Source organism: Notothenia rossii (genome assembly GCF_949606895.1).
Source record: "Notothenia rossii genome assembly, chromosome: 10".
Lineage (NCBI taxonomy): Eukaryota > Metazoa > Chordata > Actinopteri > Perciformes > Nototheniidae > Notothenia > Notothenia rossii.
Genome location: NC_136908.1, coordinates 65076330 through 65093438, shown reverse-complemented (window position 1 = coordinate 65093438; position 17109 = coordinate 65076330). Strand labels below are relative to the sequence as shown.

The window sequence follows — 17109 nt, the reverse complement described above, 5'->3', positions numbered from 1 at the left end:
GGTGAGAGATAGTGTTAGTAGTTAGTTGGTGAGAGATAGTGTTAGTTGGTGAGAGATAGTGTTAGTAGTTAGTTGGTGAGAGATAGTGTTAGCTGGTGAGAGATAGTGTTAGTAGTTAGTTGGTGAGAGATAGTGTTAGCTGGTGAGAGATAGTGTTAGTTGGTGAGAGATAGTGTTAGTAGTTAGTTGGTGAGAGATAGTGTTAGTAGTTAGTTGGTGAGAGATAGTGTTAGCTGGTGAGAGATAGTGTTAGTAGTTAGTTGGTGAGAGATAGTGTTAGCTGGTGAGAGATAGTGTTAGTAGTTAGTTGGTGAGAGATAGTGTTAGTTGGTGAGAGATAGTGTTAGTAGTTAGTTGGTGAGAGATAGTGTTAGTAGTTAGTTGGTGAGAGATAGTGTTAGCTGGTGAGAGATAGTGTTAGTAGTTAGTTGGTGAGAGATAGTGTTAGCTGGTGAGAGATAGTGTTAGTAGTTAGTTGGTGAGAGATAGTGTTAGTAGTTAGTTGGTGAGAGATAGTGTTAGTTGGTGAGAGATAGTGTTAGTAGTTAGTTGGTGAGAGATAGTGTTAGTAGTTAGTTGGTGAGAGATAGTGTTAGTAGTTAGTTGGTGAGAGATAGTGTTAGTAGTTAGTTGGTGAGAGATAGTGTTAGTAGTTAGTTGGTGAGAGATATTGTTAGTTGGTGAGAGATAGTGTTAGTTGGTGAGAGATAGTGTTAGTAGTTAGTTGGTGAGAGATAGTGTTAGCTGGTGAGAGATAGTGTTAGTAGTTAGCTGGTGAGAGATAGTGTTAGTAGTTAGTTGGTGAGAGATAGTGTTAGTAGTTAGTTGGTGAGAGATAGTGTTAGCTGGTGAGAGATAGTGTTAGTAGTTAGCTGGTGAGAGATAGTGTTAGTAGTTAGTTGGTGAGAGATAGTGTTAGTAGTTAGTTGGTGAGAGATAGTGTTAGCTGGTGAGAGATAGTGTTAGTAGTTAGCTGGTGAGAGATAGTGTTAGTTGGTGAGAGATAGTGTTAGTAGTTAGTTGGTGAGAGATAGTGTTAGTAGTTAGTTGGTGAGAGATAGTGTTAGTAGTTAGTTGGTGAGAGATAGTGTTAGTAGTTAGCTGGTGAGCGATAGTGTTAGTAGTTAGTTCGTGAGAGATAGTGTTAGCTGGTGAGAGATAGTGTTAGTAGTTAGTTGGTGAGAGATAGTGTTAGTAGTTAGTTGGTGAGAGATAGTGTTAGTAGTTAGTTGGTGAGAGATAGTGTTAGTAGTTAGTTCGTGAGAGATAGTGTTAGTAGTTAGTTGGTGAGAGATAGTGTTAGTTGGTGAGAGATAGTGTTAGTAGTTAGTTGGTGAGAGATAGTGTTAGTTGGTGAGAGATAGTTTTAGCAGTTAGCTGGTGAGAGATAGTGTTAGTAGTTAGTTGGTGAGAGATAGTGTTAGCTGGTGAGAGATAGTGTTAGCTGGTGAGAGATAGTGTTAGTAGTTAGTTGGTGAGAGATAGTGTTAGTAGTTAGTTGGTGAGAGATAGTGTTAGTTGGTGAGAGATAGTGTTAGTAGTTAGTTGGTGAGAGATAGTTTTAGTAGTTAGTTGGTGAGAGATAGTGTTAGTTGGTGAGAGATAGTGTTAGTAGTTAGTTGGTGAGAGATAGTGTTAGTTGGTGAGAGATAGTGTTAGTAGTTAGCTGGTGAGAGATAGTGTTAGTAGTTAGTTGGTGAGAGATAGTGTTAGTAGTTAGTTGGTGAGAGATAGTGTTAGTAGTTAGTTGGTGAGAGATAGTGTTAGTAGTTAGTTGGTGAGAGATAGTGTTAGTTGGTGAGAGATAGTGTTAGTAGTTAGTTGGTGAGAGATAGTGTTAGTAGTTAGTTGGTGAGAGATAGTGTTAGCAGTTAGCTGGTGAGAGATAGTGTTAGCAGTTAGCTGGTGAGAGATAGTGTTAGTAGTTAGTTGGTGAGAGATAGTGTTAGTAGTTAGTTGGTGAGAGATAGTGTTAGTTGGTGAGAGATAGTGTTAGTAGTTAGTTGGTGAGAGATAGTGTTAGTTGGTGAGAGATAGTGTTAGTAGTTAGTTGGTGAGAGATAGTGTTAGCAGTTAGCTGGTGAGAGATAGTGTTAGTAGTTAGTTGGTGAGAGATAGTGTTAGTAGTTAGCTGGTGAGAGATAGTGTTAGTAGTTAGTTGGTGAGAGATAGTGTTAGTAGTTAGCTGGTGAGAGATAGTGTTAGTAGTTAGTTGGTGAGAGATAGTTTTAGCAGTTAGCTGGTGAGAGATAGTGTTAGTAGTTAGTTAGTGAGAGATAGTTTTAGCAGTTAGCTGGTGAGAGATAGTGTTAGTAGTTAGTTGGTGAGAGATAGTGTTAGCTGGTGAGAGATAGTGTTAGTAGTTAGTTGGTGAGAGATAGTGTTAGTAGTTAGTTAGTGAGAGATAGTGTTAGCTGGTGAGAGATAGTGTTAGTAGTTAGTTAGTGAGAGATAGTGTTAGTAGTTAGCTGGTGAGAGATAGTGTTAGTAGTTAGTTAGTGAGAGATAGTGTTAGTAGTTAGTTGGTGAGAGATAGTGTTAGTAGTTAGCTGGTGAGAGATAGTGTTAGTAGTTAGTTGGTGAGAGATAGTGTTAGTAGTTAGTTGGTGAGAGATAGTGTTAGTAGTTAGTTAGTGAGAGATAGTGTTAGCTGGTGAGAGATAGTGTTAGTAGTTAGTTGGTGAGAGATAGTGTTAGTAGTTAGTTAGTGAGAGATAGTGTTAGCTGGTGAGAGATAGTGTTAGTAGTTAGTTGGTGAGAGATAGTGTTAGTAGTTAGTTGGTGAGAGATAGTGTTAGTAGTTAGCTGGTGAGAGTTAGTGTTAGTAGTTAGTTGGTGAGAGATAGTGTTAGTTGGTGAGAGATAGTGTTAGTAGTTAGCTGGTGAGAGATAGTGTTAGTAGTTAGTTGGTGAGAGATAGTGTTAGTAGTTAGTTGGTGAGAGATAGTGTTAGTAGTTAGTTGGTGAGAGATAGTGTTAGTAGTTAGTTAGTGAGAGATAGTTTTAGTAGTTAGTTGGTGAGAGATAGTGTTAGTAGTTAGTTAGTGAGAGATAGTTTTAGCAGTTAGCTGGTGAGAGATAGTGTTAGTAGTTAGTTAGTGAGAGATAGTTTTAGCAGTTAGCTGGTGAGAGATAGTGTTAGTAGTTAGTTGGTGAGAGATAGTGTTAGTAGTTAGTTGGTGAGAGATAGTGTTAGTAGTTAGTTAGTGAGAGATAGTTTTAGCAGTTAGCTGGTGAGAGATAGTTTTCGCAGTTAGCTGGTGAGAGATAGTGTTAGTAGTTAGTTGGTGAGAGATAGTGTTAGTAGTTAGTTCGTGAGAGATAGTGTTAGTTGGTGAGAGATAGTGTTAGTAGTTAGTTAGTGAGAGATAGTGTTAGCAGTTAGCTGGTGAGAGATAGTGTTAGTAGTTAGTTGGTGAGAGATAGTGTTAGTAGTTAGTTCGTGAGAGATAGTGTTAGTTGGTGAGAGATAGTTTTCGCAGTTAGCTGGTGAGAGATAGTGTTAGTAGTTAGTTAGTGAGAGATAGTGTTAGCAGTTAGCTGGTGAGAGATAGTGTTAGTAGTTAGCTGGTGAGAGATAGTGTTAGTAGTTAGTTGGTGAGAGATAGTGTTAGTAGTTAGTTAGTGAGAGATAGTGTTAGCAGTTAGCTGGTGAGAGATAGTGTTAGTAGTTAGTTGGTGAGAGATAGTGTTAGTAGTTAGTTCGTGAGAGATAGTGTTAGTTGGTGAGAGATAGTGTTAGTTAGTGAGAGATAGTGTTAGCAGTTAGCTGGTGAGAGATAGTGTTAGTAGTTAGTTGGTGAGAGATAGTGTTAGTAGTTAGTTGGTGAGAGATAGTGTTAGTAGTTAGTTCGTGAGAGATAGTGTTAGTTGGTGAGAGATAGTGTTAGTAGTTAGTTAGTGAGAGATAGTGTTAGCAGTTAGCTGGTGAGAGATAGTGTTAGTAGTTAGTTGGTGAGAGATAGTGTTAGTAGTTAGTTCGTGAGAGATAGTGTTAGTTGGTGAGAGATAGTGTTAGTTGGTGAGAGATAGTTTTCGCAGTTAGCTGGTGAGAGATAGTGTTAGTAGTTAGTTAGTGAGAGATAGTGTTAGCAGTTAGCTGGTGAGAGATAGTGTTAGTAGTTAGTTGGTGAGAGATAGTGTTAGTAGTTAGTTAGTGAGAGATAGTGTTAGCAGTTAGCTGGTGAGAGATAGTGTTAGTAGTTAGTTGGTGAGAGATAGTGTTAGTAGTTAGTTGGTGAGAGATAGTGTTAGTTGGTGAGAGATAGTGTTAGTAGTTAGTTGGTGAGAGATAGTGTTAGTTGGTGAGAGATAATGTTAGTAGTTAGTTGGTGAGAGATAGTGTTAGTAGTTAGTTGGTGAGAGATAGTGTTAGTTGGTGAGAGATAGTGTTAGTAGTTAGTTGGTGAGAGATAGTGTTAGTTGGTGAGAGATAGTGTTAGTAGTTAGTTGGTGAGAGATAGTGTTAGTTGGTGAGAGATAGTGTTAGTAGTTAGTTGGTGAGAGATAGTGTTAGTAGTTAGTTGGTGAGAGATAGTGTTAGTTGGTGAGAGATAGTGTTAGTAGTTAGTTGGTGAGAGATAGTGTTAGTTGGTGAGAGATAGTGTTAGTAGTTAGTTGGTGAGAGATAGTGTTAGTTGGTGAGAGATAGTGTTAGTAGTTAGTTGGTGAGAGATAGTGTTAGTAGTTAGTTGGTGAGAGATAGTGTTAGTTGGTGAGAGATAGTGTTAGTAGTTAGTTGGTGAGAGATAGTGTTAGTTGGTGAGAGATAGTGTTAGTAGTTAGTTGGTGAGAGATAGTTTTCGCAGTTAGCTGGTGAGAGATAGTGTTAGTAGTTAGTTAGTGAGAGATAGTGTTAGCTGTTAGCTGGTGAGAGATAGTGTTAGTAGTTAGTTGGTGAGAGATAGTGTTAGTAGTTAGTTCGTGAGAGATAGTGTTAGCTGGTGAGAGATAGTGTTAGTAGTTAGTTGGTGAGAGATAGTGTTAGCTGGTGAGAGATAGTGTTAGTAGTTAGTTCGTGAGAGATAGTGTTAGTTGGTGAGAGATAGTGTTAGTAGTTAGTTGGTGAGAGATAGTGTTAGTTGGTGAGAGATAGTGTTAGTAGTTAGTTGGTGAGAGATAGTGTTAGTAGTTAGTTGGTGAGAGATACTGTTAGTTGGTGAGAGATAGTGTTAGTTGGTGAGAGATAGTGTTAGTAGTTAGTTGGTGAGAGATAGTGTTAGTTAGTGAGAGATAGTGTTAGTAGTTAGTTAGTGAGAGATAGTGTTAGTTGGTGAGAGATAGTGTTAGTTGGTGAGAGATAGTGTTAGTAGTTAGTTAGTGAGAGATAGTGTTAGTTGGTGAGAGATAGTGTTAGTAGTTAGTTGGTGAGAGATAGTGTTAGTTAGTGAGAGATAGTGTTAGTAGTTAGTTAGTGAGAGATAGTGTTAGCTGTTAGTTGGTGAGAGATAGTGTTAGTTGGTGAGAGATAGTGTTAGCTGTTAGCTGGTGAGAGATAGTGTTAGTTGGTGAGAGATAGTGTTAGTAGTTAGTTGGTGAGAGATAGTGTTAGTTAGTGAGAGATAGTGTTAGCTGGTGAGAGATAGTGTTAGTAGTTAGTTGGTGAGAGATAGTGTTAGTAGTTAGTTGGTGAGAGATAGTGTTAGTAGTTAGTTGGTGAGAGATAGTGTTAGTAGTTAGTTGGTGAGAGATAGTGTTAGTAGTTAGTTGGTGAGAGATAGTGTTAGTAGTTAGTTGGTGAGAGATAGTGTTAGCTGGTGAGAGATAGTGTTAGTAGTTAGTTGGGAGAGATAGTGTTAGCTGGTGAGAGATAGTGTTAGTAGTTAGTTGGTGAGAGATAGTGTTAGTAGTTTGTTGGTGAGAGATAGTGTTAGTAGTTAGTTAGTGAGAGATAGTGTTAGCTGGTGAGAGATAGTGTTAGTAGTTAGTTGGTGAGAGATAGTGTTAGTAGTTTGTTGGTGAGAGATAGTGTTAGTAGTTAGTTAGTGAGAGATAGTGTTAGCTGGTGAGAGATAGTGTTAGTAGTTAGTTAGTGAGAGATAGTGTTAGCTGGTGAGAGATAGTGTTAGTAGTTAGTTGGTGAGAGATAGTGTTAGTAGTTTGTTGGTGAGAGATAGTGTTAGTGGTTAGTTGGTGAGAGATAGTGTTAGTTAGTGAGAGATAGTGTTAGTAGTTAGTTGGTGAGAGATAGTGTTAGTAGTTTGTTGGTGAGAGATAGTGTTAGTAGTTTGTTGGTGAGAGATAGTGTTAGTTAGTGAGAGATAGTGTTAGTAGTTAGTTGGTGAGAGATAGTGTTAGTTAGTGAGAGATAGTGTTAGTAGTTAGTTGGTGAGAGATAGTGTTAGTTAGTGAGAGATAGTGTTAGTTGGTGAGAGATAGTGTTAGTAGTTAGTTGGTGAGAGATAGTGTTAGTAGTTTGTTGGTGAGAGATAGTGTTAGTAGTTTGTTGGTGAGAGATAGTGTTAGTTAGTGAGAGATAGTGTTAGTAGTTAGTTGGTGAGAGATAGTGTTAGTTAGTGAGAGATAGTGTTAGTAGTTAGTTGGTGAGAGATAGTGTTAGTTGGTGAGAGATAGTGTTAGTTAGTGAGAGATAGTGTTAGTAGTTAGTTGGTGAGAGATAGTGTTAGTAGTTAGTTGGTGAGAGATAGTGTTAGTTAGTGAGAGATAGTGTTAGTAGTTAGTTGGTGAGAGATAGTGTTAGTTAGTGAGAGATAGTGTTAGTAGTTAGTTGGTGAGAGATAGTGTTAGCTGGTGAGAGATAGTGTTAGTTAGTGAGAGATAGTGTTAGTAGTTAGTTGGTGAGAGATAGTGTTAGTTAGTGAGAGATAGTGTTAGTAGTTAGTTGGTGAGAGATAGTGTTAGTTAGTGAGAGATAGTGTTAGTAGTTAGTTGGTGAGAGATAGTGTTAGTTGGTGAGAGATAGTGTTAGTAGTTAGTTGGTGAGAGATAGTGTTAGTTAGTGAGAGATAGTGTTAGTAGTTAGTTGGTGAGAGATAGTGTTAGTAGTTAGTTGGTGAGAGATAGTGTTAGTAGTTAGTTGGTGAGAGATAGTGTTAGTTAGTGAGAGATAGTGTTAGTAGTTAGTTGGTGAGAGATAGTGTTAGTTAGTGAGAGATAGTGTTAGTAGTTAGTTGGTGAGAGATAGTGTTAGTAGTTAGTTGGTGAGAGATAGTGTTAGTAGTTAGTTGGTGAGAGATAGTGTTAGTAGTTAGTTGGTGAGAGATAGTGTTAGTTAGTGAGAGATAGTGTTAGTAGTTAGTTGGTGAGAGATAGTGTTAGTAGTTAGTTGGTGAGAGATAGTGTTAGTAGTTAGTTGGTGAGAGATAGTGTTAGTTGGTGAGAGATAGTGTTAGTAGTTAGTTGGTGAGAGATAGTGTTAGTAGTTAGTTGGTGAGAGATAGTGTTAGTAGTTAGTTGGTGAGAGATAGTGTTAGTAGTTAGCTGGTGAGAGATAGTGTTAGTTAGTGAGAGATAGTGTTAGCTGTTAGCAGGTACAAAATGATTTCAGATTAACCAAAGTGAGTTTGAGAATCAATCAATATTTTAATTTCAACAAAGGAAGAACAATCTCAGAAAAAATCCATAAATAAGAAATCTGGAATATATTTATATTTACACAATTCAGATTTAAACCAGACTCTTAATATCAATTAGACCCTTATAATGTTTCTTCTCCTGATGTTTCTTCTTCAGGTGTTCACCTCCTGATGTTTCTTCTTCAGGTGTTCACCTCCTGATGTTTCTTCTTCAGGTCTTTACCACCTGATGTTTCTTCTTCAGGTCTTTACCTCCTGATGTTTCTTCTCCAGGTGTTTACCTCCTGATGTTTCTTCTTCAGGTGTTTACCTCCACCAAGCGCTGCGCTGCAGCTTGGTGACGCAGCTCTTCTCCTGCGGGCTGAAGCTCAGGATGGTGAGGATGGCATTGAGCGTCTGCATGCGCCCGCTGGCGTCCTGCAGCGTGAGGAACTTGTAGGTGACGTTCTTCAGATACTCCATGTTGGCGCCCTCGCGGCTCTGGTCTCGTTGCAGTTTGTCGACGCGTCCTCTCAGCGCTGCTGCCTCCTCTCCGTGCTGCTCTGCGTCAGCGAGCGCTGCGGCCTGCAGGCGGTGCAGCTCTTCCTGAAGCCGGTGCTTCTCTCTCCGTAGAGCGCCAGCCTCCGCCTCCTTCCTGGCCAGCTGCTCTGCGTACAGCAGCAGCGTGGGCTCGCTGGGCGCAGCTCGCCGCAGCGCCACGCTGAGGGCATCGCTGTCGGGCTCCTGCGGGGGGGCAGCGGCTCGCAGCGTCTCCAGCTCCTGCTCCTTCTCCTGCAGCAGCTGCATGGTCCTGCCTCTTTGTTTGTGAAGCTCCGCCTCCAGACGCAGCAGCTGCTCACGGTGCAGCGCGGCCGCCCGTTCCGCTTCCTGTCTGTGTTGCAGCTGCAGCGCTGCGGCCAGCTGCTGCCTCTCCTCCAGCATGCGGCACTGCACGGCCTCCGCCTCGTCGCTGTGGATCCGCAGGTTGATGTACTTCTCCTTCAGCTCCGACAGCTGGTCCCGGACTTCCTCCAGCTCCTTGGCCTGGCAGCCGTCCTTGGTGTTCTTGTTCTTCAGAACCAGCTGCGCCCGCAGCTTGTATCGCTCAAACTCGTCCCGCAGCGTGCGCAGCTCCTGCTGATAATGCGCCGCCGCCTGGTCTGGCAGGACTTCCTGCTCCGGGTTCCTCTGCTGCAGCAGCTTCTTCACCTTCTCCAGCTTCTCCTTCAGCGCCACCACGTCCAGCTGCTCCTCGCCCTCCGACCTGCCCTCCGTCCTGATGTCGAGCGTCTTGTTCTCCGCCTCCAGCTGCAGGATTTCTTCTCGCAATCGCTGCGCCTTATTCTGCTCTCGCTGCCTCTGCTTCTCAGACGAGCCCAGCAGCTCCGACAGCTCCGAGACCCGCAGCTCCAAAACCGAGACCCGGTCCTCCGCCGCCTGAGCGCGGTCACGTGACCTCTGCTCCGCCTCACATGACCTCTGCTCCGCCTCACATGACCTCTGCTCCGCCTCGCAGGCCTGCAACACAGGGGGGGGGGGGGTTAGCTTATCTTTATCAATGCAACACAGGGTTAACCCTAACCCTTAACCCCGGTTAGCTCACCTTCCTGGTCTCCGCGCTGATCTGGTCCTGGATCCTGGTCTTCAGCTGCGTCAGTTCTCTTTGCAGCTGCTCCGCTCGGGGGTCTGGTTTCTTGCGCTCGTCCTCTGCGGCCTGTAGCTTCTTGCTCAGCTCATCCCTGTCGTCCCTCACCTTCTGCAGGTGTGACTGAGACTCAGCCCCCTCCTGCAGCCGCAGCTCTGCATCCTGCCGCATATCTCTCTCCTGCTGGAGAATCCTCTGCAGCTCTCTCAGCTGCAGCGCGTGGTCGTCCTGCTCCTGCTGCCGCTCGTGTTGCTGTGTGATGACGCGAGCGCGGCTCTCTGCTAGCTGCAGCTGCAGGGCATGAAGCTCCGCCTCCTGCTGCAGCTGCAGGGCGTGAAGCTCCGCCTCCTTGTGCATCTGCAGGGCGTGAAGCTCCGCCTCATGCTCCTCCACTTCCTGTTTCAGTTGCCGCTTGTCGGCTTGGAAGCTGGCCTCCATGCGGGACTTCTCCTGCGTGACGGTGGCGAGCGCGCTGGTTAGCGTCGTCAGCTGGTTCTTCAGCTGAGCGAGCCGACGCTCCGCCTCCGAGCAGGGAGGGGGCGTGGTCTGCTGCAGAGGCTCCGCCCCCACTCTACTGCTGTCCGAGCCGCCGGCATCTAGGTCGCTCTGCAACGCCTGCAGGAGGAAAAGCACATTAGACTGCAGCTTGACTCAGCGTTAGTTAGCATGACTCAGCGTAAGTTAGCTTGACTCAGGGTGAGTTAGCTTGACTCAGCGTAAGTTAGCATGACTCAGGGTGAGTTAGCTTGACTCAGCGTAAGTTAGCTTGACTCAGGGTGAGTTAGCTTGACTCAGCGTAAGTTAGCTTGAGTCAGGGTGAGTTAGCTTGACTCAGCGTAAGTTAGCATGACTCAGGGTGAGTTAGCTTGACTCAGCGTAAGTTAGCTTGACTCAGGGTGAGTTAGCTTGACTCAGCGTAAGTTAGCTTGAGTCAGGGTGAGTTAGCTTGACTCAGCGTAAGTCAGCGTAAATTAGCTTGACTCAGGGTAAGTTAGCTTGACTCAGCGTTAGTAAGCATGACTCAGGGTAAGTTAGCTTGACTCAGCGTAAGTCAGCGTAAATTAGCTTGACTCAGGGTAAGTTAGCTTGACTCAGCGTTAGTAAGCATGACTCAGCGTAAGTTAGCTTGATTCAGGGTAAGTTAGCATGACTCAGGGTAAGTTAGCTTGACTCAGCATGAGTTAGCTTGACTCATGGTAAGTCAGCGTAAATTAGCTTGACTCAGGGTAAGTTAGCTTGACTCAGCGTTAGTAAGCATGACTCAGGGTAAGTTAGCTTGACTCAGCGTTAGTAAGCATGACTCAGCGTAAATTAGCTTGACTCAGGGTAAGTAAGCCTGACTCAGCGTAAGTTAGCTTAACTCAGGGAAAGTTAGCTTGACTCAGCGTTAGTAAGCATGACTCAGCGTAAATTAGCTTGACTCAGCGTAAATTAGCTTGACTCAGCGTAAGTTAGCTTGACTCAGGGTAAGTTAGCTTGACTCAGCGTTAGTTAGCATGACTCAGCGTAAGTTAGCTTGACTCAGGGTAAGTTAGCATGACTCAGGGTAAGTTAGCTTGGCTCAGCGTAAGTTAGCATGACTCAGGGTGTTAGCTTGACTCAGCGTAAATTAGCTTGACTCAGCGTAAGTTAGAATTACTCAGCGTAAATTAGCTTCACTCAGGGTAAGTTAGCTTGACTCAGCATAAGTTAGCTTGACTCAGCATTAGTTAGCATGACTCAGCGTAAATCAGCTTGACCCAGCGTAAGTTAGCTTGACTCAGGGTAAATTAGTTTCACTCAGGGTGAGTTAGCTTGTCTCAGCGTAAGTTAGCATGACTCGGGGTGAGTTAGCTTGACTCAGGGTAAGTTAGCTTGACTCAGGGTGAGTTGGCTTGACTCAGCGTTAGTAAGCATGACTCAGCGTAAATTAGCTTGACTCAGCGTAAATTAGCTTGACTCAGCGTAAGTTAGCTTGACTCAGGGTAAGTTAGCTTGACTCACTGTTAGTTAGCATGACTCAGCGTAAGTTAGCTTGACTCAGGGTAAGTTAGCATGACTCGGGGTAAGTTAGCTTGGCTCAGCATGAGTTAGCTTGACTCATGGTAAGTCAGGGTGAATTAGCTTGACTCAGGGTGAGTTAGCTTGACTCAGGTTAAATTAGCTTGAGTCAAGGTAAGTGAGCTTGACTCAGGGTTAGTTAGCATGACTCAGCGTAAGTTAGCTTGACTCAGGGTAAGTTAGCATGACTCAGGGTGAGTTAGCATGACTCAGCGTGAGTTAGCTTGACTCATGGTAAGTCAGGGTAAGTTAGCTTGACTCAAGGTTAGTTAGCTTGACTCATGGTAAGTCAGGGTGAATTAGCTTGACTCAGGGTGGGTTAGCTTGACTCAGGGTAAATTAGCTTGAGTCAAGGTAAGTGAGCTTGACTCAGGGTTAGTTAGCATGACTCAGCGTAAGTTAGCTTGACTCAGGGTAAGTTAGCATGACTCAGGGTGAGTTAGCATGACTCAGCGTGAGTTAGCTTGACTCATGGTAAGTCAGGGTAAGTTAGCTTGACTCAGGGTTAGTTAGCTTGACTCAGCGTAAGTTAGCATGACTCAGGGTGAGTTAGCTTGACTCAGCGTAAGTTAGCATGACTCAGGGTGAGTTAGCTTGACTCAGCGTAAGTTAGCTTGAGTCAGGGTGAGTTAGCTTGACTCAGCGTAAGTCAGCGTAAATTAGCTTGACTCAGGGTAAGTTAGCTTGACTCAGCGTTAGTAAGCATGACTCAGGGTAAGTTAGCTTGACTCAGCGTAAGTCAGCGTAAATTAGCTTGACTCAGGGTAAGTTAGCTTGACTCAGCGTTAGTAAGCATGACTCAGCGTAAATTAGCTTGACTCAGCGTAAATTAGCTTGACTCAGGGTAAGTAAGCCTGACTCAGCGTAAGTTAGCTTAACTCAGGGAAAGTTAGCTTGACTCAGCGTTAGTAAGCATGACTCAGCGTAAATTAGCTTGACTCGGCATAAATTAGCTTGACTCAGGGTAAGTAAGCCTGACTCAGCGTAAGTTAGCTTGACTCAGCGTTAGTTAGCATGACTCAGCGTAAGTTAGCTTGACTCAGGGTAAGTTAGCATGACTCAGGGTAAGTTAGCTTGGCTCAGCGTAAGTTAGCATGACTCAGGGTGTTAGCTTGACTCAGCGTAAATTAGCTTGACTCAGCGTAAGTTAGAATTACTCAGCGTAAATTAGCTTCACTCAGGGTAAGTTAGCTTGACTCAGCATAAGTTAGCTTGACTCAGCATTAGTTAGCATGACTCAGCGTAAATCAGCTTGACCCAGCGTAAGTTAGCTTGACTCAGGGTAAATTAGTTTCACTCAGGGTGAGTTAGCTTGTCTCAGCGTAAGTTAGCATGACTCGGGGTGAGTTAGCTTGACTCAGCATAAGTTAGCTTGACTCAGCATTAGTTAGCATGACTCAGCGTAAATCAGCTTGACCCAGCGTAAGTTAGCTTGACTCAGGGTAAATTAGCTTGACTCAGCATAAGTTAGAATTACTCAGCGTAAATTAGCTTCACTCAGGGTAAGTTAGCTTGACTCAGCATAAGTTAGCTTGACTCAGCATTAGTTAGCATGACTCAGCGTAAATCAGCTTGACCCAGCGTAAGTTAGCTTGACTCAGGGTAAATTAGCTTGACTCAGGGTGAGTTAGCTTGTCTCAGCGTAAGTTAGCATGACTCGGGGTGAGTTAGCTTGACTCAGGGTAAGTTAGCTTAACTCAGGGTGAGTTGGCTTGACTCAGCGTTAGTAAGCATGACTCAGCGTAAATTAGCTTGACTCAGCGTAAATTAGCTTGACTCAGCGTAAGTTAGCTTGACTCAGGGTAAGTTAGCTTGACTCACTGTTAGTTAGCATGACTCAGCGTAAGTTAGCTTGACTCAGGGTAAGTTAGCATGACTCGGGGTAAGTTAGCTTGGCTCAGCGTGAGTTAGCTTGACTCATGGTAAGTCAGGGTGAATTAGCTTGACTCAGGGTGAGTTAGCTTGACTCAGGGTGAGTTAGCTTGACTCAGGGTGAGTTAGCTTGACTCAGGGTAAATTAGCTTGAGTCAAGGTAAGTGAGCTTGACTCAGGGTGAGTCAGGGTAAGTTAGCTTGACTCAGGGTTAGTTAGCTTGACTCATGGTAAGTCAGGGTGAATTAGCTTGACTCAGGGTGAGTTAGCTTGACTCAGGGTAAATTAGCTTGAGTCAAGGTAAGTGAGCTTGATTCAGGGTTAGTTAGCTTGACTCAGGGTAAGTTAGCATGACTCAGGGTTAGTTAGCTTGACTCAGGGTTAGTTAGCTTGACTCAGGGTAAGTTAGCAGCAGGTTGGTAGTTTTGATAATAATTTAATCTCACCGCGGCTGGTTCCCCCAGCTGGTCCTCGCTCTCCTCCACAGACGCTGCTGTGTCCAGGCTGTCCTCGCTGTGCAGCGAGCAGCCGTCCTCCTGGGGGGGTCCTGAGGGGGGGGGTCCTTCTGCTCCATGGTGGTCCTGCTGTGAGACGCTCAGCACCGTCAGGCTGGCCTCCAGAGCCTCCTTCTCCTTCAGAAGGCTCTTATAGGCTCGCACCACGTCCTTAAAGCGGCTCTGGTACTGCAGCAGCTGCTTCCTCTGAGTCTCCACCGTCTCCTGCAGCTCCTTCCTGCCTGGACCAAAGCCCAGCTTCTCCATCACAGCGCTGTGCGCATCCTGAGACACCAATACACATTATTACATGCTATAATACATTAATATAATTATAATACACATTATAACACATTAATACACATCATAATACACATTAAAGGTCTCCTATCATGCAAAACTCCCTTTCTGATGTCTTTTCTACATCACTATCTGTCCCCGGTGTGTCAGGAGACTCTCAAAGTGTCAGGAAATAAACCCCTCTCTCTTCTCCTCCGTACCCACATCTCTAACAACGGAGCTGATCCAGATTTGCTGCGTCGTGACCACATTACTAAAATGTGGGCGAGCTTTACGCCCACGGGCCAATCAGAAACGTTGCTGTCAGAAACAATGAGACGTGTTCTGAAGTAATATGGTCTGTGTTTACATTAGCATGCTAACACTCAGAGCTAACCTGTACTGGAGAGAGTGTGTGTGAAGAAGCAGGAAATCAAAAGGAAGTCACCTTGTGGTAAACCTGAGAGAGAGAGAGAGTTTGAGCTCCATCCTGTTTCAGAGAGAATCCTTGATATGGTTTGGAACATGATGACACTTGTCTTTATTACACTTCTCCTTCTTCATCACCTTAATGCTGCAGCTGGTGGAGCTCTTTAATCAATATCTATATCATGTATTAGTTGATAAATGAATGATAGATGAGTTCATCTGCTTATAATAATAAAGAGTTCCTTACCGTGAGTCCCGCTCTCTCAGCTCCAACAGGCGGTGTCTATGAACAGACCCGTCGCTCTTTCTCACAGTGTTTATCCTGAAAACTGAGGATATTAAAAGAAACACTCAGACCGAGTAACATCCGCCATGTTGCTCTGAACCGGAAGTGAGGAGGAACCGGTGCTGCGTTCACCGCAGTCGGGACAAACCGAACGATGATCTTAAACATAATAAATATAATTAAAAGTATTTTGTTTATTTGAACTGTTTACTAACTCCAGATACTAGTACTTTAAATATGTAATATAACAATACTTTAATATGCTTTCTACGTCACTATTTATTTGTTAGCCATGGTTGGTTACTGTATTTATTTTATATGTCTCATTATTTCATGCCTTTATTTTTATTTTATGATTATTTATTATATTAATAATGTGTGCTTTTCTTTTTTATCATTTGTATTTTATGATGATTATTTATTGTATTTTAACTGCTTTGCCCCTCTCACTGTAACACTACATGTCCCTTTTGAGGGACGAATCCAGGAGTTCTGATTTTGTGTGAGGCCCTGAACACGGCACTGTTGTGTGTCAGATGAGTGACGTCATTAGTTACCCGTTGGCCTCGACGTGGCACCAAGAGGAGAGAGGATCCGGGTCTGAGTTAGCTCTGTTTACCCCCTGAAAACCGGCTGATTACTGGCTGTTTACCGGCTCATCTCAGGCTGATAACCGGCTGATTACCGGCTCCTCTTTCTCCCCCGCAGGCTCCTACCCCCCGCCGCTGATACGGGACTCTAAAGATGGGGCTGACCATCTCCTCACTGTTCTCCCGGTTCTTCGGGAAGAAGCAGATGCGGATCCTGATGGGTGAGAACAGGCTAACAAGCTAATAGGCTAACAGGCTAACAGCTTAACTGTCAGTGACTTAAACTACTACAGTAACTCTGAGGCTAGGCTAACAGTCAGTGACATCAACTACAGTAACTCTGAGGCTAGGCTAACAGTCAGTGACATCAACTACAGTAACTCTGAGGCTAGGCTAACAGGCTAACTGTCAGTGAAATCAATTACAGTAACTCTGAGGCTAGGCTAAAAGGCTAACAGGCTAACAGGCTAACAGGCAGTGACATCAACTACAGTAACTCTGAGGCTAGGCTAACAGTCAGTGACATCAACTACAGTAACTCTGAGGCTAGGCTAACAGTCAGTGACATCAACTACAGTAACTCTGAGGCTAGGCTAACAGTCAGTGACATCAACTACAGTAACTCTGAGGCTAGGCTAACAGGCAGTGACATCAACTACAGTAACTCTGAGGCTAGGCTAACAGGCTAACTGTCAGTGAAATCAATTACAGTAACTCTGAGGCTAGGCTAAAAGGCTAACAGGCAGTGACATCAACTACAGTAACTCTGAGGCTAGGCTAACAGGCTAACAGCTTAACTGTCAGTGACTTAAACTACTACAGTAACTCTGAGGCTAGGCTAACAGTCAGTGACATCAACTACAGTAACTCTGAGGCTAGGCTAACAGGCTAACTGCTATTTTACTAACCCTGTGTAATTAAAGTGTGTGTGTTTCAGTGGGTCTGTTGTGTGTAATTAAAGTTGTGTGTGTGTGTGTGTGTGTGTGTGTGTGTGTGTGTGTGTGTGTGTGTGTGTGTGTGTGTGTGTGTGTGTGTGTGTGTGTGTGTGTGTGTGTGTGTGTGTGTGTGTGTGTGTTTCAGTGTGTCTCTTGTGTGTAATTAAAGTGTGTGTGTGTTTCAGTGGGTCTGTTGTGTGTAATTAAAGTTGTGTGTGTGTGTGTGTGTGTGTGTGTGTGTGTGTGTGTGTGTGTGTGTGTGTGTGTGTGTGTGTGTGTGTGTGTGTGTGTGTGTGTGTGTGTGTGTGTGTGTAATTAAAGTGTGTGTGTGTTTCAGTGGGTCTGTTGTGTGTAATTAAAGTGTGTGTGTGTGTGTTTCAGTGGGTCTGGACGCAGCAGGTAAAACGACGATCCTCTACAAACTCAAGCTGGGAGAGATCGTCACCACCATCCCAACCATCGGTCAGTACACACAGGAAGCAACACACAATACATAAACAACAAGTACACTAACTGTGTGTGTGTGTGTAGGCTTTAACGTAGAGACGGTGGAGTATAAGAACATCTGCTTCACGGTGTGGGACGTGGGGGGGCAGGACAAGATCCGCCCGCTGTGGAGACACTACTTCCAGAATACACAGGTACTACATATAATAGTACCAAATACACCTGTACACCACTAAACCGTGTGTATTGAGCTCTAATGAGAGTGTGTGGTGCGTTCAGGGTCTGATCTTCGTGGTGGACAGTAACGACAGAGAGAGAGTCGCTGAGTCAGCGGAGGAGCTCTCCAAGATGGTCTGCACACACTATTATTATATACTATATAGTGTATATATCTATGTATCTATATCTGGTCAGTGTGTCTCTGTAGATCCAGGAGGACGAGCTGAAGGACGCCGTGCTGCTCGTCTTCGCAAACAAACAAGATCTCCCCAACGCCATGGCAGTCAGCGAACTCACCGACAAGCTGGGGCTGCACAGCCTGAGGAGCAAGACTGTGAGTCCTGTGTACTAATACTGCT

The 17109-nt window shown here is 44.0% G+C and overlaps 2 protein-coding genes across 3 annotated transcripts in view; one reads left to right on the top strand and one right to left on the bottom strand.

The window, feature by feature from the left end:
• Positions 1-7518: 7518 nt before the first annotated feature.
• gcc1 (GRIP and coiled-coil domain containing 1) lies at positions 7519-14818 on the bottom strand. 2 transcript variants are annotated; one of them, XR_013803653.1, is made up of 5 exons: positions 14521-14818; positions 13518-13850; positions 9118-9774; positions 7759-9032; positions 7519-7700 (listed from the first exon to the last, which is right to left on the bottom strand). XR_013803653.1 is itself a non-coding variant. In XM_079656482.1 (4 exons), the coding sequence occupies exons 2-4, from the start codon at positions 13830-13832 to the stop codon at positions 7842-7844; spliced, it is 2163 nt and encodes a 720-aa protein (XP_079512608.1). In that variant the 5' UTR covers positions 13833-13850; positions 14521-14818; the 3' UTR covers positions 7519-7841. The 2 variants fall into 2 exon arrangements, 1 of the variants encoding a protein (XP_079512608.1); XM_079656482.1 differs by having other exon boundaries at positions 7519-9032.
• A 327-nt stretch (positions 14819-15145) lies between these two features.
• Positions 15146-17109, top strand: part of LOC307023298 (ADP-ribosylation factor 4) — a 7463-nt gene continuing 5499 nt past the window's right edge. The window contains exons 1-5 of the mRNA XM_079656485.1: positions 15146-15370; positions 16466-16546; positions 16616-16725; positions 16811-16882; positions 16959-17084. Of these exons, the coding sequence (XP_079512611.1) occupies positions 15304-15370; positions 16466-16546; positions 16616-16725; positions 16811-16882; positions 16959-17084 (456 nt within the window). The 5' untranslated portion in view covers positions 15146-15303. The remainder of the gene's footprint in view (positions 15371-16465; positions 16547-16615; positions 16726-16810; positions 16883-16958; positions 17085-17109) is intronic.

Coding starts and splice junctions, on each gene's coding strand:
- gcc1 (XM_079656482.1), bottom strand. CDS start 13,832: ATGGAGAAGCTGGGCTTTGGTCCAGGCAGGAAGGAGCTGCAGGAGACG. Junction 9,775..13,517: donor AGCTGGGGGAACCAGCCGCG/GTGAGATTAAAT, acceptor TTCCTCCTGCAG/GCGTTGCAGAGCGACCTAGA. Junction 9,033..9,117: donor TCAGCGCGGAGACCAGGAAG/GTGAGCTAACCG, acceptor CCTGTGTTGCAG/GCCTGCGAGGCGGAGCAGAG.